Raw genomic sequence first — 27,825 nt, 5'->3', positions numbered from 1 at the left:
TATTCTACAGTGAAAAAAGAAGGCATATACTATATATTCTATAATTGACAATACAATGAACAGACTCATTCACTGCTGAATGCCATTTATTTAGTATTTATTTTGTTCTTCAAACAAACAAAAGCCAAACTATTTACATATCTTTTAGTTGTTCTTTTCCAAAACAGTTTCATTACATGTATGCTGTTATTTTAACAACATTCAAAGACATAGGAGCTGAGCTGACTGGAGGATACTTTTTCCTTCGATATTTAGGCCAGTGACACCGTTGGGGGACAAACTATGACAGGATGATTTCCAAAACATTAACCAAACATCCAGGGCTTTTTGACAACACAATATTACAGGTTATCACATCATAAAAGCCTTTGAAGTTCAGTAAAATAAACTGCAAACAACTACTGTTTATCGTTTTAAGACTGAATGACCGACCAACACCTACTCCACACAGTATCTGCTTTTTAAAATGTCCAACCTAGTTATTTTTTGTTTAGTTCAGGAGCAATTCAACAATTATGATATATTGGCAGCTACCATGGCTACCCCAGTTTACATAGTTAACTATGGCAGATAACTATCCACCAAAATATCAGCTAATCAAAATGTATTACACATCTAAGCTGATTGTATACTACGAAGATCAGTTGCCATTTAGATTTAAAAACAGCATTTTTTTTTTTTAAGCAATCAAGGATACAAACAAGGAAAAATCTATTGATTGACTAAAAACAATCGCTCAAATCCAATTAGATACACACGTAACAAGACACAAGACTGAGTCCTCTGTTCAGTGCCTCCTGAGACAGTCGGCAGCACAACCAGGGTCACAGACAGAACAGAGGCCAACTGGGGCCCAGATATGACCCACGTCCAGGTTTAGTGTCAAGACCCACAATCAGGTAAGCGTTCTCTAACAAGTCCAAGCCATAATCTCATAACTGTAAAAAGTACCATGTACCGTCCAAATCATCAAGTCCCTGGAGTGTTTAAAAAAAAAAAAGAGAGAAAAGAAAAGCCTGAGCTTGTATCTCAATTTGAAAATGACCTGCCACTCAGGTTCAGTTCTGCCTGCAGCAGTGCAACCAACATTAATCAAACAGCACAAGTCTGTGCAATCCAGCCCATCAGCTCAGCTCCACTCGGTACAGATTTTAGCCTGCATCTATAGCAATGATCGACAAAGAAAATCTAAACAAATCCACTCTTCATTTGAAGTAAACCAAAAGGGCAACATAAAACAACCACCGGCACAGTCTGATGAACCAAAGCCACCAAGCTGCTCTATTCTGCTGCTAACTAGTTATTTTAATGGTGATCAGATGAAGAATATGAAGGTAATAGAGAATATACACTTCTGTTAGCCAGTAGGAAACAGTCTTGTTAAAAGCTCTTCTCTTTCTTTAACTTTAGAGGACAGTAAACCAGGTGGTTTCCAAATTAAATTTATCTTTAGAACATTTTCAGTTAGCCATTCAGGACTGAACTATACAATTTAAGGCATGTTGAACAGAGAAATAAAGCAAATCCTACTGAGAAAAATCAAAACACAAACATTTACATTATTTACAAAGCTCAGCTTGTATAGTGCTGAGAACTGATGCTTGTGTCTGCATGTATGTGTGATGTGATGTTGATGTAGCCCTATTACGTGAGCAGACGCAGTTCCAGAGGAGAGGCAATGTAACTGTGTGTACAATGCTTTTGCTCTAAGTGTGCATGTAGTGTCTGCCACTCCTTTGGACTCTAAGAATCTATGAGACGTGTATCCATGTGTTTGTGTTTTGTCATGTTTTTCAGTCTTTTTTGTACAATTCTATCAGTTCATCCAGTTCCACAGCTGCAGGGATTTGTAGTGGCTTAGATGTAATTTAGCCACATCCACCAAAACCCAACACAGACGTCTGAGCAGGAGGGCAGGTCTTCTAACCGCTCCGTAAGAAGACCTCCACGGAACCACCCAAGAGTTTCAGGTTGAGGTGGATGACGACACCTGGGCAATTTGTGTTTCTTTATACTATCGCAGGAGAGCGCCGATCCAATGCCCAGGCTAACATTTCCAACACAGATGGAATCCATGGTTGATAAACCTGTAACTTCATCTGGTAACTGTCCAACTGATAATGCCAATGGCCTGCCGAGTCCAAGGTCAAGACAGAAAAGTTTCTTAGGATTTAAGTTCAAAAGGAAATATTCTGGGTTGGTTGGTTCACGTGACGGCTGTAGATTAGATCCTCCTTGCAGAGGGCAGCAAATAAAGCACAGCCAGGAACCTGCGAGAAGACAACAAAAAAAGAGCACAGGTGAGTCATTCCCACACAGCCTGAACAGTCCTTTAAGAAACAGAGCCAAAAGTTAATGTGACTAAATTATTAAAAGTCATGAATATACAAGCACAGGAAACTGGGCAAACGTGTCTCACCAACTCCAAGAACTTCCCCTTCTGTGGTCATGCTACAGCTCTCAAGGCAGTCACCAGGTTGGGACACGAAGTGGAAGCATCCTTGTCGACAGTTCTTCAAAGTAAAAGTCTGCCTCTTTACTGCACATGTTGGCAAACATTCATGGTGGAGCTTTGCAAGCGCTGCAACATCCACTTGGATAAGTAAATATCAGTCATTTCGCAGATGCTGTAGCACATCTAGCACCTCAGTCCATGTTCCATGTGGTTTTCCCTTCCATCCCCGGTTATTTCAGGGCTACTGGCAAACTACGGGAAACTCACAGCGAGTCTCTCAAACTATTTTCAAAAAGATTGGTATTCTTAAAGAACATTCACTCCATATAATCAGTGTCTCAAGAATTTTCCTTCATCCATTTGTAAATTTTCTCTCTACTCTGAAAGGTAATACAAAAATATGAATATATACAGGAGGTGGGAGAAGGCATGCTTCTCAAGTCTCTTTTTTTTCGGTTTGGGAATATCTTTTCAGTGACTAAGTCAAAGTCGTTGCAATCCTCCTGTTGTAATTGTGCTCCCATCCCCAAAATGGTACCTCACAGCTTGAATGAACAAAAGTGCATAGGTGAGTTGTTGAGGGCAGGGTGTGAGTGCTTGTGAGGGTTGAGGTGAAGACGAAGTGCGTGAACCAGGTGTTCTCATTTCGCCCTCAGTTCCCTCCAGGGTTACGCAGCCCTGCACTCTATTCTCTACAAAACAGAGTCTTATCCTTGATTTTCCCGCCTCTGCTCCATGGACGATCGAGTGTCAGGATCCATGATCAGACTTCGGTCCAATTCGAGGATCTTGTCCATGTTGTTGTGATGCCTGCCACTCTCTCATGGAGAAAAAAAAAAAGAAAGAGAAAAAAAAAAATCCAACGCCACTTAATGTCCATATGGCAGAAGCGCACTTGCAAACCCCACCCGTCTCATTTTTTTTTTTTTAGAAGCGAACAAATTTGAGACAAACAAAAATGAACCAAAAAAAAACTGCACCCACGGATATCCATGTGGTTTGTAAACAACCAAAACTCCAGTATGGAATAGAAAAAGTCCTTTCTTTGAATTCTTAGTCACTATTTGTACGACCAGGATTGTAGAGGCAGTGTGTTCAACTGTTTCCATCCCAAGTTTTTTTTTTCTTCTCTACTGTGAAAATAAAAAAAGACCTCGCTAAACTCTTTGAAGCTTTTTTTTTTGTATTGTTTCCATTTTTGAAATCTTCTGAGGAAAAAAATATCTGGTATCAGCAAGGGTTTCTTGTCATTTTTTTTGGAATACATTCAATATTTTCTTAAGAAAGAAATACACACACTTCACATGGCAATAATGAAACAAAATAAAAAACAAATTAATGAAAAAAAAAATTAAAAAACAAAAATAGCAGCCCCAAGTGCTCATTATCTTAGTCCAAATACTTTTTAAACTTTGTATATAATGTATATATTCATATATATTTTTCATTAAAAAAGAAAACTCGTCATTATCAAATTGCAACAACGAATAAGTAACACAATATGCTAACATTTCATGCACCGTTCTGTGCACTTGCACATTAAGATGCTATTTTTTTTTTTCAGAGTCAGAAACTCGACACCTTTCATTCACAAGTTCGAGAGCTGACAAAAGGCAATGTGATCACACCCCAGGAAAACAGACTGGACTAACCTTTTTGATGGATCACCCCTAGACTGAACTAGAATTATTTACGATACAAACGTACATACTTTACATACACTGTGCTGAGCACTGACACGTCACACCTGCTCTCAAAAAAAGAGTTAATGTCTCAATGGCCACACACCCTATCCAAGTTCTTAGGCACAAATGTGCATTCATACACATACAAAAAAGCACATGTATTCAAAATGAGTACCTGTATTCTTAACTCATTTCTATGACCAGTAAATGAACATGCACTCTGAAAACACACACAAGTCTCATTCAGATGCACACACAGTAACGTCCCTCATGATTCGCCCTGTCTACGAGACCTCGCGGGTCCAGAGACAGCTCCCCATGGGGAAAAGCTAAGGGAAATAAACTAGTGGTGGTCATCATGTTATGAGCGCGAAAGCTGACATTTAAAAATGTGTGCATTTCTAATTCATCTACGTGGGGATGAAGAGCTGGTGAGAGAAAGGATGTGTTGTGCAATTGCCCTCTCTCTCTCTCATTCATACTCTCTCAAAACAAGTCCCTGTTTGGAGAAGGGACACAGACACACATTCACTCTGAACATCTCTAGAATAAAAAAAAAGAAAAAAAAGAAAAAAGACAAAGATGGCCTCTTATGTTTCATACATCTTGGTAAGCAACAAAAGAAAAAGGAACATTGTGCAGACTGGTATATTACGGACAAAAACCAACCATCTCACATCAGTCATTCATACACATTCACCAAAAAAATATTCACTTCTATAACTAACCCCATTTGTTTGATTTTTTTGTTGTTTTTTTATCGTTTCTTTTTTTAGGCAAGTGCAAATCTTCAAGTCTTTTTATAATCCATTTTTCAATAGCTTTACTTTTTTATATAAAACGTAAAAAAAATGCTGAACAAGAGAAATATCAACAGTGTTTGTCTTTCGAGAAAGGATTTGCTCTCTGATAAGGTTTCAACTAAAGGTCCCCCTGACTTTGAAAACCTCACAACCCGACCATTCACCCCACCGACTTTTTCACCACCCACTTCCAGTTGTGATGCCCCCACACATGCGCGCGCGCACACACACACACACACACACAGATTGTGTATGCACACATACTGTATGTGCACTGATTCCAGACAATCTCACATACATACACACATGAAAAAAAACTATTCAAATCCCATCTCAATAAAGTGCATTAGTTCAGTATAAGGTGCTTAATCTTTTGAGTGCCAGAGGATACCCATCTTCCTTTTAACCTCACCCCTTTTCACCCCAGTCTCCCCTGCTTAAGTGATAAACTGGTGCAGCGGGGAGCCCTTTTTTTTTTTCTCTCTAGAGGGAAGGCAAGGTCAGGAGGCGCAGATCCAGGCGCCTCCACCCTGCACCTCCCCTCCCACGCTGCCTTCCTACCCTCACCCCCGGTTCCCCCAGCAGTGCACATTCGTCATCAGGTTTGTCTGATTAAAAGACAGAAGGCCTCAGGTAGCTATTGCTGCTGCGCGGCGTCACATCAGTAATCCTCCACCATCTCCATCTCATTCAGGCCCGGACAATCGCCCGTGTTGTGGAATGAGTAACCTGCACGGAGGAGGGGAGGGCAGGGTACAGAGAGAGCAGAGGAGGATGGGACAAAATGAAGCCTAAATGTGAACATCTTGTTTGTCAAATGTAAGAAACAGCTATAAATATTTACATTTGTAAATGCACGGTTCCAACACATTATGACTAAAACAACTATCATTGGGTGTTGTGAGAGTAAATGACTGCAGAGCTTATAGAAGCCTGTAGATTGCTTTTTTTTATTTATTTATTTTTTTAAATCTGAATAACACTGCTTTATTTTAACCAGTGGTTCTAAATTCCAGTACAGATACACATTGGTGTGACCACCTGCTTTCATCTAGTTTATAAGTGAACTATATACCATCTGTGACTTTTTATCTGAAAATTCAAATAAGCAGTTTTAAGTAGGGGGAGTTCAAATGTAAATCTCAACTCTTATGAGTTCAAAATATACAGCCTAGAACCACACAAGACCGTCTGGAGTAATTACTGTATTGTCCAGAGGAGGGCGCTGTGGGCACAGCTTTGGTTAGATCAAAGCTGTTTCTCATGCCCTCTTGGCCAAAAAAACATAAGCATAACCAAGTGAGGTTATGCTGTGAAAATGGAAGACATTCTCCTTGGCGGACAGTCACGACACCAAAGCAGCATGTGGAAAGTTATTTCTTGTTCTTCAAAGTAATGTACAAATCTGCAGCCTCAGCTTTTACCAAGTGGTTAGCTTCACACAAGGAGCAGCGTGTCATGAAATATTAATTTGAACATTGTTTCAAGAAAATGTGACAGCCCCATCGGCTACAGAAATACATTTTGGACATAAGCCGAGCTTGGCTAAGTGCAAACTGTCTTTTTTGGCGAGTAAGTTCTACTTTTGACGGGGGAGTGTGTAGAGGGTGACTTATCTCACGGTTGTGTTCTGCATAATCACAGTGCTAATCATTGGTCAAGCTATATGAAGACGGATTTTGGCAATTAAAAGATGAAGGTTTTTTTCCAAAAAAAAAAGAAAAAAAAGAAGGCGTATTAAGCTGTGGTGAAGTCACATACCTAAGATGCTGGGGTCAGAGTGCAGCATCATGGGCGGTTTCTTTTTCATCTTTCCCCCCTGGTTGTCATAGAGACCAGCCTTGCCGATGTGGTTGGCTTGAAACATGGACTGCAGGGTGCTTGGGTTCATACCTCGCATTGAGTCCTTGGGATAAAGCAGAGAAGAGGAGAACTATGAAAAAATAAATTGTAGAATAGAACATCAAAAATAACTGAAATGGAAACTAAGAGATGAACAACAATGATTCCCTGGTCTGCATGAGTTTTAAGGCCAAATAATGTACTTCACCTTCTCACTTTAGTTCTCTGTAGTGACTTGTATATCCTAATATTTATAAATATTGTTTTATTTTCAAATTCTAACTAATTCCTAGGGTTCTAACCTGCATTGCTACTGTACCAAGTGAATTTCCATTGTGTGAGATAATTAAAAGGCATTATTTATACACGCCAGCAGGAGACAGACAACACCACCAATACAGAAACATTAGAGCTTACCTGTAGAGGGAAGTTCATGTTTAGGCCAGCCACTTCCTTTGATAACTATGATCATAAAGAGGAGAGAATGTATTCATACAGGTCAGACTGTAACAGCACACAGCACACAGTTTCTACTTCAGTCATTTCAAGCTCAGTGATCACTTACATTTCATTATGATAAGCATTTCTAGAGTGATTAGTAGTGCACCATTTGTTTCTGACACGTGCCATTTTTGACATGAAGTCATCAGGAGCCGACATTGATTCTTTCACCAACAAAAGAGCAGATCTGGTACCATCATAGTTATTATGAACTTTACATCGATCTCATGTACACAGAACGCTGTATCTTTTTCTTAGTTACTGTCAATTTGGCTGAGAAAAACTCATTGCAATGAAGATACAGACAAAACGCCATGAAACCCAACTATTAAAAAGGCACCAATTCACTACCTGGTTAACCTGGTATTTATTGTTTCATAAAAAAATAAAAAAGATTCACATGATTTTGATGTTTCGCAGTGGAACCAAAATGATTGTTGATGGACAAGGGGAGAAAGACCTTTTGATCTCAGGCTTACCTGCTGCTGCTGTCTCTGTTGGTTGGCTTTCTGTTTGGCACGTCGCTCTAGAAACTGTTTGGCGAACTCTTTGGCTTCCACTGTGTCCCCTAGGTAGGACCGGATGAAGTCCAGCACTGCATAGGGAGACTCCACCTCCTTCAGGTACGCCACAATCGTGGCAACTAAATAAAGACACAATAAAAGTTTAAATGTTTAGCAATGGCCAACTGTTGGGACACACGCATCTTAGAATTAGGGTTTGCTCCCAACAACAGTACGTTAGTAGAGAGTGAACTTCCCTCATCCTCGCCACTGCTAAATACATAAAAGCCGATTAGCCTACCATCCAGAGAGGAGGTGGAGTTGTTGGCAGAGGTGTTGAGAGCGTGCAGCATCTGTTCACACCAGGTGGTGAAGCCGTCCTGGGGCTTCATGCCCTGCAGCAGCTTCAGCAGCTTCTCCTCCTCCTCTGTCCGCTTACGACGCATCATGTACTGATCACTGAACATCACACACACACACACACACACACACACACACACACACACACAGTAATAAAAGCATTTTAACAACAGTGATCTAATCAAAGACAAGCAGATGCTGTAGTTTTAACTGAGCCATCTAACACTTCAGTTCTGTTTATTTAATCTGTGTGTACCTGAGTGATGGGCTGCTGCGACTGTTCTTCAAGCCCATGTTGTTGTTGCTGTTGCCACGCAGGCCGGCTTGGTTCTTCACAGCCTCATCCCACATGCCCATGCTGCCCGAAGAGCTTCCACTGCCACTTTTACCTTCCATACCTCCAGGTCCACCCCACATGCCAACACCATCCGCCCACTGCCCACCCATGGAGGAACTCCCCATTGACATGCCGGTATGCTAGAAACACAAAAAATGAATCAGGCTGTGATTATGACAATTGAAGATATGAGCTTTATTATGTCCATTCCTGAAAAATGTATAAACACCACAGTATGAAATCAATTTAACTCACGCGTTCTCTCTGTTGCTGGGCTCTCTGCTGATGTTGCTGCTTCAGAAGTCTCTCTGCCTCCTGCTGCATTTCCATAAGAGCCACAACAGGGGACTTTCCTGTTTTAGAGAGCCCAGAGGAAGGACCCCCACTCCAGCCTGAGCTGCCTGCCCCTGGAGCCTGCTGCTGGGGAGCCTGCTGCAGCAACTTCATGATCAATTCCTGCTGACGACACTAAAAGAAAATACAACACTTGTAAACGCTTTTATACTTGGTGACCTGCCTTTAAAACCAAGAGGCACCTCAAAACTTCACACCCGTAATGAATATGCATTTGATACAGTGATGACTAAGAATAGTCTGTCTAAACTAATGCCAAATGGACATATAATGTCATATAGTGTCAAAAGAGCATGTTATACAGTACAACTCCGGTTTATCAAGTGCCATGCTTTAACATAAAACAATGTTAGATTTTGTTTCTATTATCATTGGCCATATCATATAAATATATGGAAAGGAAAAAAAAAAAAATCACCTTTGCTTGTCTCACCTGCTTGCGTCTAAATAGCTCCTCCTCCTCCCTCCTCTTCTGCTCCTCCTGTAGCCTCCTCTTCTCCTCCCTCCTCTTTCGCTGCTCCTCCTCCTCCCGCTTCGCCCTGAGTTCAGCGTCTCGCCTCTCCTGCTGGAGCTTAAAAGGGAAACAACAGTCAAACAAAGTAACAAGCACTAACTGAGGTTACAGTCAATGAGATGACTCCTGTTGATGACGCCTTGTTAGCAATATAATAACAAGCTCTAGTTTCGAGGACTGAACCCACCTTTTGAAGCTGTTCGAGAGTTGGACCCTGAGTAGAAGGATTCATTGTTATGTCCCAAAGACTGGCTTCACCACCTACACGGAAAGTTAAGAGGATTACTTTTGTTGTTTTTGCTGCATGTGTGTGCATAGGCGACCAGCAGCAGTCTCTGTTGTACCTGACGGCTGTGAAGCTGAGGTATGCATGTCCCACATGGACCCTGTATCTGGCACTGACATCGACCTGTTCATCGAAGGCATCATACCCTGCTCACTGCACCTGTAACAGACACAAACAGGCACAGGCAGGGAAATTTTAGTCAAATCTCCTTTCCAATTAAATAACAGAAATAAGGGCACACATTTATATAAACTAGTCCAGACATACACAGGGAAACCATCACACATACTCCAAAGGCCCACCTGTTAATGAGCTGGAATAGCTGCTGCTGCTGGAGCTGTTGATAAAGAGCTGCTGCTGCCAGCTCCTGTTGCTTTTTCAGGCGCTCCTGGTCTAGGTTTCCCTGAAAAGAAAAGAGTGACAGATATTTCTGTCAGCCCAATGCCCCTTCCACACTTAACACACACATTGTTAGGTTTCTCCTATGGTTATTATGTACAATCATTTAAAAGGGAATTGGGGTAACACAAACTAGATTTTTTTATGTGAACAAACAGTTAATCTCCTTAAAATGAGGTGCACAGTGTCAGCTGCAAAATCATAAACTATATCACATATGAAGCGATTATGTTTTAGTGTTACATATGTATTGGAGCCTACAATGCTCTGCCCCAGCCCCAAAATATTTGAAGCTAATATGGTATAGTGAGTATTACAGTAGGGCATTGCAAAATGTAAATTTCATGGCATTATGAAATCATCGCCACTAGATAAACAGACAAAAAGCAAAAAAAGCACAGCAGTAGATTTTGTGTCATGGGGAAACATTGTGTTGTTTTTCAGTTCAAAACTCATTTCATTTCATTTCATTTCATTTCATTGATTTGGAATTATTTTAAAATAAAAACCTGTCGTTTAGTCTGCATCCTCCCCTCCCCACCCTCTTTGTTGGCTGAGCTCTGACTCACAGTCCCGGAGGGCCCCCGGTTGGGCTGCGGGCGCTGCGTTGGTGGTGGCGGTCTCACCAGCAGGGGCGGCGGGGAGGGCCCTGGGGCAAAGGGAACGCGGCCCCACATCTTGATGACGTCCCCCAGTGGCTGAAAGCCCTCATCACAGCCCCGCTTCACCAGCAGAGTCATGGTGAAGTAGCCAGCCTGGAACCACTCGCACATTTCCACCGTGGTGAATGGACCTGGTGGCAGGACAGAAAGACGATTGTACAATCCAAACACTGCAATTATGCATGCAACACTGTATTCATCATCCAAGTTATTAATTCATTATTATTCCATGCTACTGTATAAAAGTGTACCCTGAATTTCCCCTTGTGGGTCCTTGTAGAACCACTTCATGGCTGCCTCATGTGACAGTGGGAGAGCTGCAGCTGTGTTCCTGCTTTCCTGCTGCTGCTGCAGAGCCTGGGTGAAACACTCCTCCTCCAAAGAGGTGTCCTGCAGTGATGCCACCATCTTCTCTGCCTCCTATACAAACGCACACGCATTCAGATTCATTGTATAAACAATGCAATGACCAGAGAGAAATCTGAAGTAAAAAAAAGTCAGTGGCTGTAACACAGAGGGACAGACACAGCCGTCATTCTTACCTGCTGCAGGTGCTTCATGCCCTCATCATCCTCATTGTCTCCTCCAGACGAAGGGAGGAGAGGAGCAGCAGAGGATGGGGGTGGGGGAGGCAGACTGGCAGAGGTGGTGGCGCCAGGGTTCAGCTGAGTCTTGGAGCCCCCTACTGGAGCCATGTCTGAGAAAAATAAACAACAAGAACAAAGATTAGCAAAACAATGGACCCTATTTTTAGTGTTTCTATTTCTGGAGTAATGGTGTTGGATGTGGGTGGTAGAGCCACCTACTGGCTCTGTAACTGATACAGCAGGAACAGCAGATTTAGTAAACAAGATATCAAATAACTGTGGCTAAAACATATCGTATATCAAACCAAAATAAACATGATCACAGAGCCAGGACAAGGATCCAACTGATTCAAATCAGGATGCTTAACTAGAAAAAAAAGTAAATAGTACTAATACTTAGTTGGCAAGATACATTTTTGAATGGTAAAAGCCTTTTGTGGTTTGACAAAGATGCATGAATCATACAACATTCTGGTAAAAGTAAAGCTGGCCCATATCATTGTCTTAAATTTAAATATTGTCTTTTCATGCTTTCATCTGTTGAATTAATCATATATTCTGCACATCATGCAGCTCTTTTTCTGACTCATTAACCTCCCTTCCAAAACACAGTAAGACTTAAAAGTATTATATATGCATAGTAAATGTGGCCCAGACAAGATGGAAATGTACTACATATACAATAACTTGTCAGAAGCAGGAAACACCTCATTTGGCACGAGAAAATACTGAGTGATTTGTTTGTTTTTAGAATATACCTTCACCAGGCATAGCGTTGGCCTTGACAGGGTGGCTGTTGTTCAGAGAAGAATTATCCACCACCGGGCCTGGATTGCTGGGTTGAGGCTCCACAGATGGAGGGGTACAGTGTGTTGGAGGAGAAGAAGAAGGTGATGCTGGCTTTGCCTCACTATCAACTACAGCAGAGGCAACTTCTTTACTCTCTGGGAGGTGACAGCAAATAGGGTTGGAGAAAATGTAATAAGTGCTACTCAATAACTTGGTAGAAGTGTATACAACACATTGTACATCAATTCTAAAATAATCTGATCAAGGAAAATATTTCCTAACCTTTGTCTCCTTCGGCACTGTTCCTCTCTATATCAGGGAAGCCCTCGTCATATTCCTCCTCCTCTATCCCCTTAAACTCCAACTCATCCTCCAGGATTGTCTCCTTGCCCCCCTTCTAAACAAGAGAAAAACGTTAGTAGAGGAAATTTTAACCAGCGTGAATGTACTTGCATATGAGGGTAGGCAAATGAAGACTATATGATACAAAAGCATGTCATCAGACAATTAAAACAAATTACAGTTACAAACCTTCATCGGCATAAAAGCTCCTGAGGAGTCGAATGTGCCCATTTCCCCATCCTCCTCATCTGTGCACCACTCAGGCAGGCCGTCGCCGTCCTCCAGCCCATCGCTGCCTGCACGCCGGCGACTGCCACCATGACCCTCTGAGTCCCGGAAGTCAAAGTCAAACTTCCTCCGACGACTCTCGCCTGGACCAGTGTGGTCCCGCCAGCCTGCTGAGCGAGGACCGCCATCTGACACAAGCAGGCGATTGAACAAAGTCAGAGAAGATACTGATGTGCAACAATCAGTGACATCATCAACATTTAAACTGGTAATATATTCTGAGTTTAAAGGTTGCATCCTTTGTCATCTAGAAATCACACTGTGCTGCAGACATCGTTTTATGGAAACAGTAAGATGAGAAATAAGACAAATCACTGCTTCTCAAGTCATTTCATTACTTTCAGAAAGATGTGTAACATTACAGCCTTTTGTAAACCATATAAAATTAAACCAGTTTCAGTCATCACACCTGCTGTAAAACCACAGAGTTTTACTGATTATACCAAAAGAAATGTGAAACTTGACAAAACTGGTCCTGGCACTGCAACAGGTCAACTTCCTCAAACTTGTCCAAACTTGTCCATGAGTCCATGTTGTTTTAAACTGCATCACTATCATCTTGACCCACTTAACTGCTTTAAAATCTCTGCCGTGTGATTCACCTGCACGTCTCAGCAAACCACAATACATCCCCCCCCATTGGCCATATGGTTAAAAAAAAAAAGAATCACAGACTGTGCCGCTCAGAAGGGTGAGGAAGGCAGATGTCACAGCTGGAGAAATATGTTTCTTATGTTGCATTAGGCTTTACAAGAACATTCATTTATGAAGCCTGTTCCCGTGTAGAGCTCACATTCCTAACACAAACAAGAGGCAGTACAACAATAAATAAACACTTGTATTTATCATACCATCTCTGCGAGGTCCAGTGAGTCTCCAGTTGGTGCCTGGCTCCCCTTCCTCCTCCTCATGCTCCTCCCGAAGGGTACGCCAGTTATCGCTGTCAGCCCTTGTGTACTCCTTCCTCCCTGGACCCGCGGGAGCTACAGCATCTTCAAAGCCAGGACGTCCCACCTCCCGCCGCAGCGGCTTCTCAAATCGACGCTCACCCCTGAGGAAAGAGAGGAAATGGGGAGAAAACGCATTAGTTAAGTAAGAAAATGCCAACAGGCTGACTTCTTTTTTTATTTTCACTATACACATCCTGTTTTATCTTGCATCTTGTCAAGACAGATGCATTTTATCCAGACTACCATGTAAACATACTTTGGTTCTGTGTGGGCAGAGACACCTGCAACTTCACTACATGAGAAAAAAAAAAATGACAATACCAGAGCAGATTATAAAAGATTACCACACTTGATGACAGTTCCTCTCACCAATGAAAATATTACCTTTAACACTTTGCAGTCAAACTTTATTTGACCTCCAAAGTCAAATAAAGTTTAAGCAATGTTTTTTCTTACCGGTCATCCCAGCTTTGGCTGCGGTGAATCTCTCTGGCGCTGCGGCCGAAACCAACCTCCACATCTTCAATACTTCTTTGGTAGAATCCACCTTCACCACGACCTCGTCCTGATTTTTTACACACAAGGGTGTTGATATTAAATACAATCAACATCTGATCCAAAGACACTGTTTTGATGTGATTTTTTTTTTTTTAAATAGGCAGCAAACAAGCCAACCAAGATACACAAACACACAACATACATATACACACACACACACACACGAACCCTACACATTGATTTGTTTCCTTGTCTATGCTGAACCGGACAGTGAGTGTTGATGTTGGCTTTTCAAATACAGAGCGATGTTCATGCATTAGGTGGTTTCATAAGCCCAGTAGTTTCCACACAGGTGTGGCTGGACAAAAGCAGGACTATTTAGACAGGCCAAGAGGAAGTGTGCAGCATCAAGATGGTGGAAGAAAAGGGGGAAATAAACACTTGAGTGGTTGGCTTGAATAAACTGTTTTAACGTCCCCTTGGAAAAGAGCCACAGTGGTTTCAGCCAAGCATTTGGGCAGCATTTCTGTTGCTGTTGGACCCATGCTAGTACCAGTACAAGTGGTTGTGGAATTATCATGAGTGCTCCCAGGCTAAACTAGTACAGTCTTGTTTTTTTATTTTTTTCCCCCCCTCTAATAAATGTAGGGGAGGTTTTCAAGGGTCTCTACCTCGACCGCCTCGTGTGGCCCCTCGCCCCCGGACCACTCCGGCCGGGGCAGCCCCACCACCGACCCCTTTTCCCATGAGCCTCAGCACCGCCACACTGTTCACAGACATGGAGAAGTTTCTCTGCAAAGAGACAATGGAAAGAGCAAAAGGGAGGAATGTGAGGCATGTGAGTGAAAACGGCCACATTTGTCAATCAACAGCTGCTGGCTTTTTGAGGCAAGGTCGTGTTGTCAGTCACACCGAGACTGACAGCACGGGACTGCTTCACATGAACAGGTACCAGTGTATTAGAGAGAGTGTGTTGTATGGCATACCTGCTCCTCCTCAGTTAGAGGAACCAGTGCCAGTGGCTGCAAGGGCTCATCCTGCAGAATAGCAGCAAACTCCTTATCCTGCATGTCCTCTGGGACCTAAACACGGCAATAACAAAAGATGCTTTTAAAAGGGACAAAATCATGCCTAAACCTTTTACTATATCTTTAAAACAATTGAGTACAGGAAAGTGACTGGAAGTTTTAAAATACACAGAATAGCTATTTATGTACCAAGTTTTTCTTACTCTGTGATTCTTGAGACGCTTACTCACATTGTTGTCTTTGATATAAAGTGCTAACATCTCCTCTCGGCCGTAGCGGTAATCGGCCAGCTTGTACTTTGGCATGGCAGGGGAAGGAGGGGGGGACGTCACACTCCCCCCACTGGACAGTGCACGGAGCCTGCGTGAAAAAGATCGCAGAGGTCCTTTAAAATGAAGACTGGGCACTTTGGAAATCAATGTTTCGCGCATGAATTTCAAACAAACAGTGCTGGATTCACACTGCAAGACCTGGGTGGAATGTGAAGCATTTCTTGCCGCTTTAAAAAAAAAAATGCTAGTGTGTATGAATATGACCAGCAACAAGACATGTCAACACAACTGTTTGACAGCTAAAGATCAAATCTTTAAAGCCACATGTTTGCAGCACTTCTGACTTAAGCTGACATATACTGGAGAAATATCATCATGTATTTATAACTTCATTTAAACCCCCAGTTGGCACATACTACAGAAAAGTAGGCTATTGTGCAACCATAAAATTAATTTTAATCCCAAATGGAGAGTGAAAAAAATCAAATAGCATCCATCTTGCAGTCAGGAGAAAGGAATTTAGTAAATGTTCTGTAACAAATCACTCATCCTCCTACGCAGGTCCCCCTGAATAGACTTGGCTCGACAAAGATGATACATTAGCTTTCCAATCTCAAGATTTCATTTTTAAAAGCTATTACTAGCAGGCCAGTACCCAAAGCTGGTGCTTAACAATGACTCCATTCACATGCCTCTACAAAGGGTGTCATTGACTCACAGACCCACATCAAAACCATATGTAAGGCAGAGATGCAGAGGTGGGTGTGAGACGCAAGAGGTAAAGGAAAGCATCATGAAAAAGCAGTTGGTAGCATGTGCCATTTCAAAGAGGGCACAAATAAGTGGAGCAGCTACTAATATGCATAATAAGAGGAATGCTGCAGAAGCACACCAGTCTGGGAGAGAGGAGAATTATTTTTGCACATTTGTGGTCCCTAAATTTGTATTACTAAAGCCATATTTAGCTTTGCTCTTTGATGAAGACAAGAATGAAATCGAACAGGTTATCCAGGCTTGTGTTCACTGTGTCAGATTCTTCCACAGCAAATATTGGTCTACCATACTTTTGTACCAAACTCTACGGTCAACATACCTGTAACGGACCAAATAATTTGGTATTCAAAAGACCTGCTGCTGTATATGGTGCTCTCTACAGCTTTGTTCAAATGGCACAAGGATAAAAGTGGGTTGCAGGGGCCACACAGAGGAAAGCAGCTGCAGATGTGTAAAGAAAGAAATATTCTGCAAGACTGGAACTGCACCAAGAATGCACACAGCATTCACAAGCCGTTAGAGATGGAGAGCTACCAACCCACCACCCCTCAATTAAGTACTACACAAACATTAACCTAGAACGCAAAGAAACATCAGAGGGACAGAACAGAAAGTGATGAATAGGATCAATGTTCTGACTCAGGAAACGCTTTATCAAAATCAACAAATAAAGACCCACTGAAGGGCAGGTAAAAACTGTTACTCCCACATGGATAGTTATCATTAGTTTGTTGGTAAACATCCTCTGTGTTGGTGGACTGGAGTAGTAGTGCATGTCGGTCTCGTGCAGTACAAAACATGTATTTTTAAGTGAATCTTCACCATTTCGATTTGCTAGTAGATGTAAAATGTCAGGTAGAAAAAGATGAACATTTGAAAGTCAAACAAATTGAATTTTTGTATTAGTGACTGAAGTTGTTGCCAGTTAATTGGGTAACAACAAACTGGATTGTCCCCATCTAGCTGCAAGTACTGTAGTTAATATACGGTATAGTATATCATTTTTAAGTGGTCCAGCTCTATACAATGGAAATCTGATGTGACTGTAGTGTTGACTCATAAAATTACATCTTCACACTCTTACATCACTGCCAAAAATCTACTGTGAGAACAGTCGTTTGGGTTTCCTTCGGGAAATTTCTCCTTTAAGTAGTATTTATTAATAATCACAAAAGAAATGAGATAAGTTACCATTCTGGGCCGAAGTTAAGAGTCTCAGCAGTCATATTCCTCACGTCCACACAGAACTGAGTATCTGAAGAGGAAAATGATTAGTTTGTGGGGTTTTTCTTGATTTAAGAAAAGAAACAAATATTAGCTACCAGAGGGATTAATGTGCCTGCCTTACCCTGTCCAGAAGATCGGAGCAGGCTGGACTGGGCTGGACCAGGCGAGAGTTGGCTGGCTTTAGTTAGGCTTAGGTGACTAGAAGGCTGAGTGGTGCTTAAGCTGTGGTCACAGAACTCCCCAAACACACAGACACAAAAAGAATAGCTGCCAGTTTCAGGTGCTTGAGGAATATCAGGTTATCAGGTCCTAACTAAGTAAGGAAGGGGGTTCAACGATAGTTTGGAGAATGGAAGCTCCTGCTACTCACAGCTGAAAAGGGTTGTTGAACTTAAAAAAGAAACAAAAAAAACTTGGAAATTAACGACAGAACAAAATAAAAACAGGTTTGCTAGTTATATTTCCTTTCTTTTTTTGTTATATTTCTTTTCTTGTTTTTTTTTTTGTTTTTTTACTACAGCAGTTATATCTCACAATAAAGTTAAAAATATGAGCTGGTTCATCAAAAAGGTAACGCAGGAACTAAATAACAGCCAAAACAATGAAACAGGCTGCTGGAACAGCTGCCTAGAGCAGACGCGACACACACTCCCCGTCTCCTTTCCCTCTCTCCAGCCGGGCCTTTTTCTCTCACTCCAACAGAAATGTGGATTGACGGACAACCTCCAGGTAACTCCTTTATTTCCTCCTCCCTTTGCACCACTGGGGAAAAAAGTTTGAGAAACAGTATCAGAGAACCTGGATAGTTAAAAGGAAGATGTTACAAGTGTTCAACTAATAAATTAGCCACTAAGATGCACTGTTAAAAGCTTGGCAGTTTTCCTCTGCTGTTATTGGAATGGAAATATATTTTAATTTTGTGATGTTTAGCACTGACAAACTATTTTCAAGCTGGAATACATTGGTCAGCCTGAAAGATACAGGCCCAATTCGATCAACAGCACAGAGCATAACTATTTCTAGTTTAGTAATGATCATTGGTCATTGTTTTAGCTGCTCACTGTTGATTTTCCATCCAGATATGTACAGTCTATTTCAATGATGTTGTGAACCAGCTGCTTCTCAATACATGCAGCTGGAGGGGGACAATTCTTGAATCCCATGGTAACTAAATCAATTACCAGCAAAGTACAGTTCAACATCTAACATAAATGCAGTAGCGTTGTTGCATGAACATTGCATCCTTACGTTCAAAAGTCAACACGTCACATCTTTGAGTGCAGTTCATTCAAGTTACACTGGTGTCTTTGATAGATAGTTGTGTATCTACTAAACATAAAAAAATGTTTTTGTGCATAGTCACAAACAGATTGTGTTAATTTAATTGGAGCACTGCTTTTAATAGAAGGTGCGATTTACACAACTTCTTGGGGTGGGAAATGTGCCATCATATGTGCTGCAGTGACAACAATGTTGTTCCTTATCACCATCTTAAATTAGCTTATAGTGTTTCTCAGACTTCCACTGAATTTATGGCTGTTGATTTTGAACATTTGTTTCATTATGCTCTAGAATTATGTGCATGGCTGTATCATAGGAAACTACGGGTATAAAATCAGCGAGGGAGAAACTAGTGTTTTTTTCTTCTCTCTATTGCTCTTCTGAATGAAATAAGCTGATAATATAACTTCAGCACAAGATAGTCTACATTATAATCAAACCATAAACCAATCAGTTGTATTGAATTTGAACTTCAGCCTCTTCATTCTTAGGAATAATATTTGGATGGTATTGGGGTACCATACATTTCACATTATTGACATTAAATGGGCAGCTCATTACAAACAATTAAAAACAAATTTAACATCTCACTTATAGATAGATGACATGGTGATTTTCAGTATGAGATGATAGGGAGTTTAATATTCAGTGAGTGTGTCAGCCTTGTAAATTAGCATGCCCCCCTGTGAACGCATTCCCTGATTCATAGAATTCAGTAATGAAGCATAGATTTGATTTATCTTGCAGACTTCTTTGGCCTGGTATAAACTATGGCCACAATAATTAATCATTAACTTTCTTATTATTTGATTACTCTATCATTTGTCAACTGTTTTGATCAATCGGTTTGACTGTTGCTTTTTTTAAAATTGAAACAGGTTTTTATTTTTCAGCTCCTTTAATGTGAATATTTTCTCACTACAAATCCTAAAGGAACAGAGATTAGTTAAGTTTAAGGGAAATAAGACTGTAGTAACAAATGATGTACAATGTGAAATTATTTTGATGTGATTCATATTAACAATTTGGATTTTAAGAAATACAAACTCAGACCCTAAATCATTTCATACTTATGTTTCTATGTAACTTCCCTATCCGCTGGTTATCACTCTGTGTCCTTTAATTTCTAGTCTCTTCAGACCAGTTTGCCACAGTAAACTAAATCATGGCAACAATGATCACGTCCAGGAATTACGTTATATTAGAAATAACACGGACTAGAATCATCTGGAGAAAATTGTTACTTTGATATTGTTACTTCATATTTATCACACATACAAACCAAACAAATTACAATAAGCATTACGATAGAACAACTGAGGAAAATACTTAGGAAACTGCAGCAGATAACTTAGAAACACAACTTTATCTGCATCATATTTAGGATGCTATTTCGTCACGTAGCTGTAGACTTCTGGTAGAAACATGCAAAAAAACTCATAATTGGTGTGTCCCATCAACCGAGACATGGTCAGGAAGTTAAAATGGCACTTGGGAGGTTAAGTTTGTTTGTTTTAACCAGCATCATCCATTTGTCTCACTGTATACTGTAAAGTATACTGCAAAAAGGTTAAAGAAAACACACAAAAAAACAACATTCTGGGTATGTAGGTTACGATCAAAGGAAGAAATTATGAAATGAAAATTCTGTGGTGATCCAAACACATTATTTCATTTATAAACAATAGTTAACCTTGGGAGATATGTTTGACATTGACTATTTCCTTCATTGATTACTCTATTGAAAAATTTAATTAATTGACTGCTGAACCTTGAAACGAATACCAAATGTCTCGTTTTGTCTACAAACCACAATTGTTTAGTTGTAATCATTTCTACCAATGACTTAACGTCAGAATTGTTGATAAGCAATTTCACAATAGATTCATTATCAATCGTTGCAGCAATAAAAAAAAAAACATGTCAAAGTACCTTCAAGATACTGTGTAGTTTTGTCCAATATGGATCAATTTCCAGATCTGAAGCAAAATGACTAATTTGAGAAAACAGTTCCCAATATCAAATGAAACACCATTGCTTTCAAAGTGAATAAACAACCTCTCTTGCAATAGCACAAAAAGTATCACTAGAATATAGTGAGAGTCGGAAACGGATTGACATTGACAGAGAGTGTCTCTAGTTTTAACGAGAAGCAATTTATTGATTATTTACCCGTTATGTATTTCAAAACGTGGCGGGACAGCGTGGTTTGTCAGAGTGCAGTTTGTAAAGCCATGCTAATGCTAACTTTACACACATTTTAACTTACACAAACTGCACGGAGCAAACGACTTGGGGGTAAAACTGGCTAAAATATTGACAAAATAGCTCAAGTTGACATTAGCTACCGTCAGTGATTGCGGACCACATTTGCAACCATATCGCTCGCCTCCAAAGCCTTTTCCTGCACAGAAATGTGTTGGAAATGTAAGATTGAATCGCGGTTGAACCCCATGTGGCTCGGTATATCGTAATTCACTTGCATAACAGAGTTGAGATTTGCTAGCTTGCTTCCCAAACTAGCACACAGTACGCGTTGATACTTAAGGCCTTGGCTTGTAAGTTCAAATGATACCAGATATGATGGCGGAGGGGGCGGTGTGTTGGATCAGACTGCCCGGCCTGCTCCGCCACTGTGCGGAGCGTCGACCACCTCTACTCCGCGTACAATAGAGCACACCTTGGCCTAAAACGACGCCAACAAAGCAACCAGGGTGGCTAAAAAGACTACGTTTTCACACGAAATGTCTCGTTGTATGTGCGCTTTGAAGCACGAGGGAAACCAGCAGCCGACCAGCAAAAGCCGTGGTTAGCATATTAGCTCACGTTAGCCAACTAGCTAAAACACCATCTGCAAAGAACCATGGCTTACCTTTACTGTTTTTAGCTACCAGACTGGTTGTCTGCACGGTGCGTCTACGGCCAATACGTCGTCTGCATTGGTCTCTTTAAACACTGTAAACGTATTCATTCGACAGAATCGCACTTTCAGAAAGTCGTGCTCTGTGTTTTATTTATTATTTTCCCCTCTCCTCCAACGGTCGCTGCTGCGTATCAGTACGTGTCTGCTGTGGCTCCCAGTCGCTACTCTTCTTGTTGTTTGTGTTTCGGAAACATGGCCGTCCGTGTGACACCACGTGACTGGACATTGACAAGCGGCTAACCAATGTTGTGGCGAGGCACCAGCACCGATTTCTCAGGGCAGAGACTTTACTCTTTTTGAAACGGTATTTTCAAACGCAAAGGTTCCACCTCGGTAAACTATAGGAGTGAGCCACCATCAGCGAGAGACTGTATTGAAGGCGTAGATGCACCGAAAACTGCTTCTCACACACACATACACACCCATGTTTGCAATAAAGTGACACAATCAAACATGTTTATTTCCCACAAACGTGTATTCATGAACTCTACAGTTATTCGCTTCAAGTTTGGGATAAGTGTCGTGTTTTAACATTTTAGCTCATTATTTTTGACAAGAAACTGAGTGGAAGTGGATGTTTAGCGGGTTAAATTAACTACGCATGCGCGGTGCGTTTGTGAACGGCAGCTGTACAGTTTGACCAGCAGATGGCACTGTTTATTACATTTGTGCAAAGAGAAAATAGGTGAAATTCAAAACTGATATTGATATTAAGATGCTTCATGTGATTCCCATGTTGAGGAAGTTTTTACACACATCCGTAAACTGTGGCAAGACATTTGTACATTTATTCTGGATAATATCATCTGTGAACTCTTTTAAATACCTCTTTCAAATACCAAAAGGAGTATTTTATAATATACGTTATTACATTATATTTTTAGTGAAGTTTCATATTCACAAATAATCCAAATTTATGAAGAGCAATTTTCTATGTTTTCTTAATAACAATAATAATAATAATAATAAACACATGTGAAAGAGCATGGATGCCGACATCTGCCAAGGTTGCTCAGTCTCACAGACTGTGTATTTACTCCACTGTCTTGTAAGGTTAGCAATTGTTTATTAAAAAATAAAATAAAATATATAAAACAGGTGTATTAAAAATGGAGAAAATTAACCCAACAGACATTATGGATGAAGAGGTGGGTTCCACTGTCAAAAGTCAGTTTATTATTTTATTTACACACATAATGTACAATGAGTGGTCTTTTAGGTTTAGCCCCATGGTCCATATAGCAGGTGTGTTTCTTACATGATGGTGTTTCCAATACTTTGCCCTCTCATATTAATGAGATTGAGGTGGACAAAACATTTGCAGCTGTATTAATTGTTGCAGACACTGACAACAGGATCTCAAGGACAAAGTAAATTATATAACGATAAAAAGTAGTCTATTGTTTTTAGTGACTGTGCCCGGGAAAGACATGATTGTACTGACATTGTTGGAACCATATAAGAAAATTTACTCTGAGCTGCTGCTGCTTTGCATACTGACTCCCTATCAACAGTCTTCACAACTGGCAACACCACCAGCAGCGCAGTGTGGTATGTTAAACTGAAAGTTCCTCATCGTCATGCAGAATTTCTTCTTTATTCACGGGTGGTGCATGTCAAACTACAAATTGGAGAAAATTCCTGTTGTTTTTCCACCTACGCCAGCTGAGTGAGGATGCACCTGTTTTGCACCTTCTCCCTGCTGCTGCTGGTGTCCGCCCCGGTAAGCGCCACTGTGTCCAACAGCTTCAGAGAGTGCAGCCATTTTTTTTACATGCTGACCCCACCTGCAGGGATTAGTGGAACCAGCCTGCGCAGGATCTGCCAGAAGTATGCAGACAAACCACGCTACACCACATTATATGACAGCAGCTGCCGCCTTCCCCTTTACTCAGCCTACATCTTCAAGAAGTCTGATGGGAAGAGGAGGATGGATACACCCTGGATGTATGAGCCTCAGGTACAGAGTTCATGACTCTTTTGCACGCTGTTTTATCTGAAGAAGTGACTTCTGATCAGCCATTTTTGAATGTTATTGAAGACACACAATTTAGAAAAAAAGAGAGGGACATTTTAAGAAGACATGTACAGAATTGAAACAGGACAAACTAAACAGCAACCACGACCTGATTGGCTGAATCAAAATCAATATTATTAACATCACTTCTACGCACAAAGCTGCTGCGATCATAACTTTGTTTGGAAAAACATTAGTGAGATTAGGTTATGGGTGCTCTACATTTTCAGTGATATTGCACATTAGGGTCGTTCTGCATTATCGCAGTATTCAGTCATGACCTTACAAAGTGACTAATGCCTCCTTTTCCTCCCTGCAGTTGCTTTCTGATGATGAGAGTGGAAATATGAGAGCTCTTCCCCTGACTGATGCCACCCCTCCTCTGATTGAGGACAGCCAGGCTGTGCTGGAGGACTACACAGACGCTGTGGGGTACAGACGTGGCCCACTCAATCCTGACTTACACCAAGCCGAGCCAGACGACAAATCCTCCACCTATACTCTGACCAATGTAGTCCCATTAATCTCAGAGTTCCTGGATGCCTCCTGGAATCCATACTTGGACACCGTTCGCCGGCGCCTCAATAACTTCTGCCATGGTAAATCGTTTATTGTGACAGGAGTGACTGTTTCAGGGGCGACCATCCAGCGAGACAACAGGAACCGCTTAGCAATCCCAAAATACTTATGGCTGGCATACTGCTGCCCACGGTTTGACCATAACTCACCATATGAAGTGAGATTTATGTTCCCTACTTACGGTGGTTATGCACTGAATAAACAGACAGGCCACAGTGTGGTGGAAGTTCCTCTGAAGACACTGGAGGACTTCCTGAAGAGACAGATAGACCAACATGATGACATGAATATTTTCTATAAAGGTTGCGTGTCCGAAAATGCCTTCAAGAAGAAGAGGAGCGACATGACCAGTGACTCCGAGTGAATGAATGGGATTGTATTCACTGTATGTGGAAAAAGTCCTGAGAAACAGGCCTAACTTAAATAAACCTTCTTTTTTTTTTAAAGACAGTGTTATGTATAGTTCTGACTCTTGAAATAAATAAATAAAAAATGAAAGAAAAAATAAATGGGTTTAAGTGCTTCTTTCTATGGTGGCCAAGAAAACACTAAAACATTAAGAAAACACTAAATCATTAGGAAAACACTAAAACATTAAGAAAAGACTAAATCATTAAGACAACACAAAGGTATTAAGAAAACAAAAAATATTAATAAAACACAAAAATATTAAGAAAATGTGTTTGCGCTTCCCTAATGTTTTTGTAACATTTTGTGTTTTCTTCATGTTTCTGTGTTTTTGTAATGTTCCAGCGTTTTCTTAAATGTTGTAGTGTTTGGCACTCCAGGGCCACCATATCTTTCTGAATAGTGAAATGTGTAAATAAAGATTGGAATTCAATAGAATAAATCAAAATGTCTTTTTTATTCTTTCTCACAATTATTATAATAATAACAACAACAACAACAATAATAATAAAGTGTCATATTATTGCAACTGATGTTATTGTTGTTGTAGAACAGTGTGTTATTCAAAAACAAGTCAAAAGGAAGGGCCACATTATGTCCCTCTGATGGTAAATGGAGTGATGGATTCATAGTGTGGAGCATCAACATCTGCAACTAAAAAACCCGAGCTCTGCAAACTGCTGTCTCATTTTATGTCTTTGTTATTTGGTCAAATGATATGGTTTTACAGGACATAAAACTAAAACCTATGTTCTGTCAGGTCTCCTACAAACTAGAATGGCACTCAGTAGAACACCATATCTTGCAATTTTATATAAAGTAAAAAAAAAAAGAAAAACAACCAACAAACCAAGAGGCTACAAACAGGCCTTCAGTCTTCTCTGTAGACGTGAAACCGCTCATGCTTCACTGCAGCATAAAAGCACCAATATGCATGTCATTTTCCCACATTACTCCGTGATATCAGAATATTATTTACGTGCTCACCTCACTGAGTTATTGATTGGTCATACGTATAATGACTTTAGTCATGACTAGAATTGTACATAGAATGTAGCACACTGATAGAGAGCTGGACTGCATGTCTGTCACTGTGGGTGGATCTTTTCAGGTGAAAGGTGTACATTGTTTTGCATGCTGAACCCTGATTACAGAGCGTAGAGTGTCAAGTCTGTGGATTACACTGAGCTCCGCGAGCAGATACAGAGACAGAGTCAATCATTTGTAGCAGCTCACAGAAACATATTTGACATCGGGCTAATGGCATTTCAGGCACATATGGCTGTCCTGCTTTTCTCTGTATTATTATCAGCAGTAAGAGGGAGAGTGGAAAAAGAGCTATCTCCAGAGTGCAGAGAATTCCTCTACATGGGCACACCACCAACCGGACTGGGGCATCACTCCCCACACTTCATTTGTCAACATTACAACAAGAAGGCACGCTATGTGACGCTGTACAACACCGTGGACCATATACCTGTCTACTCTGCCTACACCTTCAAACGCTCAGATGGGGAGGAATGTGTTGATGTGCCTTGGATGTATGAACCTCAGGTAAAGGCAACTAGAAGGTTAGACTTGCATGCATTTGTTTCTGCACTGAGGTCAAGTGAGTACTGCATAAAGAAATCCTCGTCCTGACACTGTCTGTCTGCCTCCACAGCTCTCCACATCCTCTGATACAGAGGAGATGCAACCCTTCCCACGTGGTTACATGCACATGAATTTTGAAGATGCCCAAGCTGTGCTTGATGATTACACAAATGCCATCCAATACGAGCGTGGCACACTCAACCCAGAAGAGCATCAGGGCGAGCTTGATGACAAGGCCTCCACCTACACAATGACTAATGTTGTGCCGGTGGTGCCCGACTTCAACAACAGAGTCTGGAACAAACAAGAGCACATCATCCGCAAGCGGCTCAACAACTACTGCCAAGGGAAAGCGTACATCATCACGGGCATCACCACCTCGGGGAAGATGATCCGCCGACAAAACATCAATCGCATCGCAGTGCCCACATACGTGTGGTCAGCATATTGCTGTGCTGACTTTGACAACAACGCCCCGTACGATGAGCGCTACAAGTTGCCATCTTTTGCCTACTATGGGCTCAATGAGGAGAACAACGAGGTGGTGGAAATCTCTGTCCAGAACCTGAAGGAGTTCCTGAAGAAGACCAACTTCGTAGACCAGAATTTTCAGATCTTTGTCGGCGACTGTTTACCACCAGCTTCAAATTTAAAACACATGAGATAAAAATGTTTTTGTAAGGTGCCATGAAAGTGCCATAAATTATTTTGGTCATGTTCTGTTTTTCTTGTTTTAACAAACCTTGATCAGATGATTGCATAAGGCACTGGTTTCAATAAAAGAGGCTCTGTTTACGTGTCCCAAGAAGACAATCAGGACTTTTAAAAATGCATGAAAACATGTTTGTCCAACTGAAAGTGCACTAAATAAAAAAATTTGACTCCAAGTCTGCGATTTGGAGTCGAGTTATTCAAATTGAAATTCAGACATGATCCAGTGGGCACAAATTCAAAGCTGACGCCAGCCAAATCACTGGAAAAAAGCTTGTCACAGAAAATGTGGAATTTGCACCAATAAACAGAAATGTTTGACTCTTTTTATGCATGACTAAGAAACAGCCGGTCATTTTTTGTCTTATTTGCAATAATAAACCTGATTGAAGTGTTATTAAATGGATGGTCTGTGAAGCTTTGTTTTACAATATTAAAATTCACAAATTGGTCATAAAGGTATTATATTTTACTACAAAATGTGAAAAACTACACTATGTCAGCAGCAGCAGTGTAGTGTGTAGTTTGTAGACTGCATGGAAAAAGGGGAGCATAATCATTTTAAAGTCTAATTTTCAAAATTTCAAAAGTTAGAGCCCTTTCTTTCCTCTGCGTATTGACTTTGCAGAGTACTAAAATACTCTTCATGATATAGTTCCGCACCATCAAATTACTGCTAAGGCAATTGTGGCACTTTGTGTATGCAAAGTACTCGACAATGGGAGACCAGTTCACTTGAGGCAAGAAGGGAAATGTTGGGTCTGATAGAGCTGTAACCGAAGTTTGTTTCATAGATAATAGTGGATTGTCAGTGGAGTGAAAAAGAGACACATAAGACGGAGCAGAGGCATCCAAAC

General features: G+C 40.9%; 3 protein-coding genes across 7 annotated transcripts; 2 read left to right on the top strand and 1 right to left on the bottom strand.

The window, feature by feature from the left end:
* Positions 1-80: 80 nt before the first annotated feature.
* Positions 81-21,966, bottom strand: gigyf1a (GRB10 interacting GYF protein 1a). Of its 5 annotated transcripts, none has more exons than XM_058624135.1 (26): positions 21,610-21,966; positions 17,578-18,218; positions 17,421-17,484; positions 15,414-15,543; positions 15,142-15,237; positions 14,827-14,947; positions 14,114-14,222; positions 13,559-13,758; positions 12,609-12,835; positions 12,360-12,471; positions 12,047-12,232; positions 11,244-11,398; positions 10,953-11,121; positions 10,549-10,832; positions 9,943-10,043; positions 9,699-9,799; positions 9,542-9,615; positions 9,259-9,411; positions 8,742-8,954; positions 8,406-8,626; positions 8,091-8,248; positions 7,766-7,929; positions 7,203-7,247; positions 6,705-6,849; positions 2,420-5,672; positions 81-2,270 (listed from the first exon to the last, which is right to left on the bottom strand). In XM_058624135.1, exons 3-25 carry the CDS (start codon positions 17,453-17,455, stop codon positions 5,605-5,607), a joined length of 3,267 nt encoding a protein of 1,088 aa, XP_058480118.1. In that variant the 5' UTR covers positions 17,456-17,484; positions 17,578-18,218; positions 21,610-21,966; the 3' UTR covers positions 81-2,270; positions 2,420-5,604. The 5 variants fall into 5 exon arrangements, with proteins under 5 accessions (XP_058480118.1, XP_058480120.1, XP_058480117.1 ...); XM_058624137.1 differs by having other exon boundaries at positions 10,609-10,832; positions 12,360-12,474; positions 21,610-21,957; XM_058624134.1 differs by having other exon boundaries at positions 12,360-12,474; positions 21,610-21,956.
* Positions 21,967-23,335: 1,369 nt separating this feature from the next.
* On the top strand, positions 23,336-24,664 carry si:dkey-85k7.11 (endonuclease domain-containing 1 protein). The gene is made up of 2 exons (XM_058623843.1): positions 23,336-23,620; positions 23,997-24,664. Exons 1-2 carry the CDS (start codon positions 23,336-23,338, stop codon positions 24,618-24,620), a joined length of 909 nt encoding a protein of 302 aa, XP_058479826.1. The 3' UTR covers positions 24,621-24,664.
* An 894-nt stretch (positions 24,665-25,558) lies between these two features.
* Positions 25,559-27,484, top strand: LOC131455769 (endonuclease domain-containing 1 protein-like). Its single transcript, XM_058623547.1, has 2 exons — positions 25,559-26,218; positions 26,328-27,484. The coding sequence occupies exons 1-2, from the start codon at positions 25,925-25,927 to the stop codon at positions 26,922-26,924; spliced, it is 891 nt and encodes a 296-aa protein (XP_058479530.1). The 5' UTR covers positions 25,559-25,924; the 3' UTR covers positions 26,925-27,484.
* Positions 27,485-27,825: the final 341 nt, after the last annotated feature.

This window comes from Solea solea, chromosome 3, assembly GCF_958295425.1.
Source record: "Solea solea chromosome 3, fSolSol10.1, whole genome shotgun sequence".
Classification (NCBI taxonomy): domain Eukaryota; kingdom Metazoa; phylum Chordata; class Actinopteri; order Pleuronectiformes; family Soleidae; genus Solea; species Solea solea.
Note: the sequence above shows the minus strand (reverse complement) of the source record. Positions and strands in the feature narration are given on the sequence as shown.

Coding starts and splice junctions, on each gene's coding strand:
- gigyf1a (XM_058624134.1), bottom strand. CDS start 17,455: ATGACTGCTGAGACTCTTAACTTCGGCCCAGAATG. Junction 15,544..17,420: donor CTTAACTTCGGCCCAGAATG/GTAACTTATCTC, acceptor TTTTTCACGCAG/GCTCCGTGCACTGTCCAGTG. Junction 11,399..12,046: donor CAACGCTATGCCTGGTGAAG/GTATATTCTAAA, acceptor TATTTTTCTCAG/ACATGGCTCCAGTAGGGGGC.
- si:dkey-85k7.11 (XM_058623843.1), top strand. CDS start 23,336: ATGCACCTGTTTTGCACCTTCTCCCTGCTGCTGCTGGTGTCCGCCCCG. Junction 23,621..23,996: donor CCTGGATGTATGAGCCTCAG/GTACAGAGTTCA, acceptor TCCTCCCTGCAG/TTGCTTTCTGATGATGAGAG.
- LOC131455769 (XM_058623547.1), top strand. CDS start 25,925: ATGGCATTTCAGGCACATATGGCTGTCCTGCTTTTCTCTGTATTATTA. Junction 26,219..26,327: donor CTTGGATGTATGAACCTCAG/GTAAAGGCAACT, acceptor CTGCCTCCACAG/CTCTCCACATCCTCTGATAC.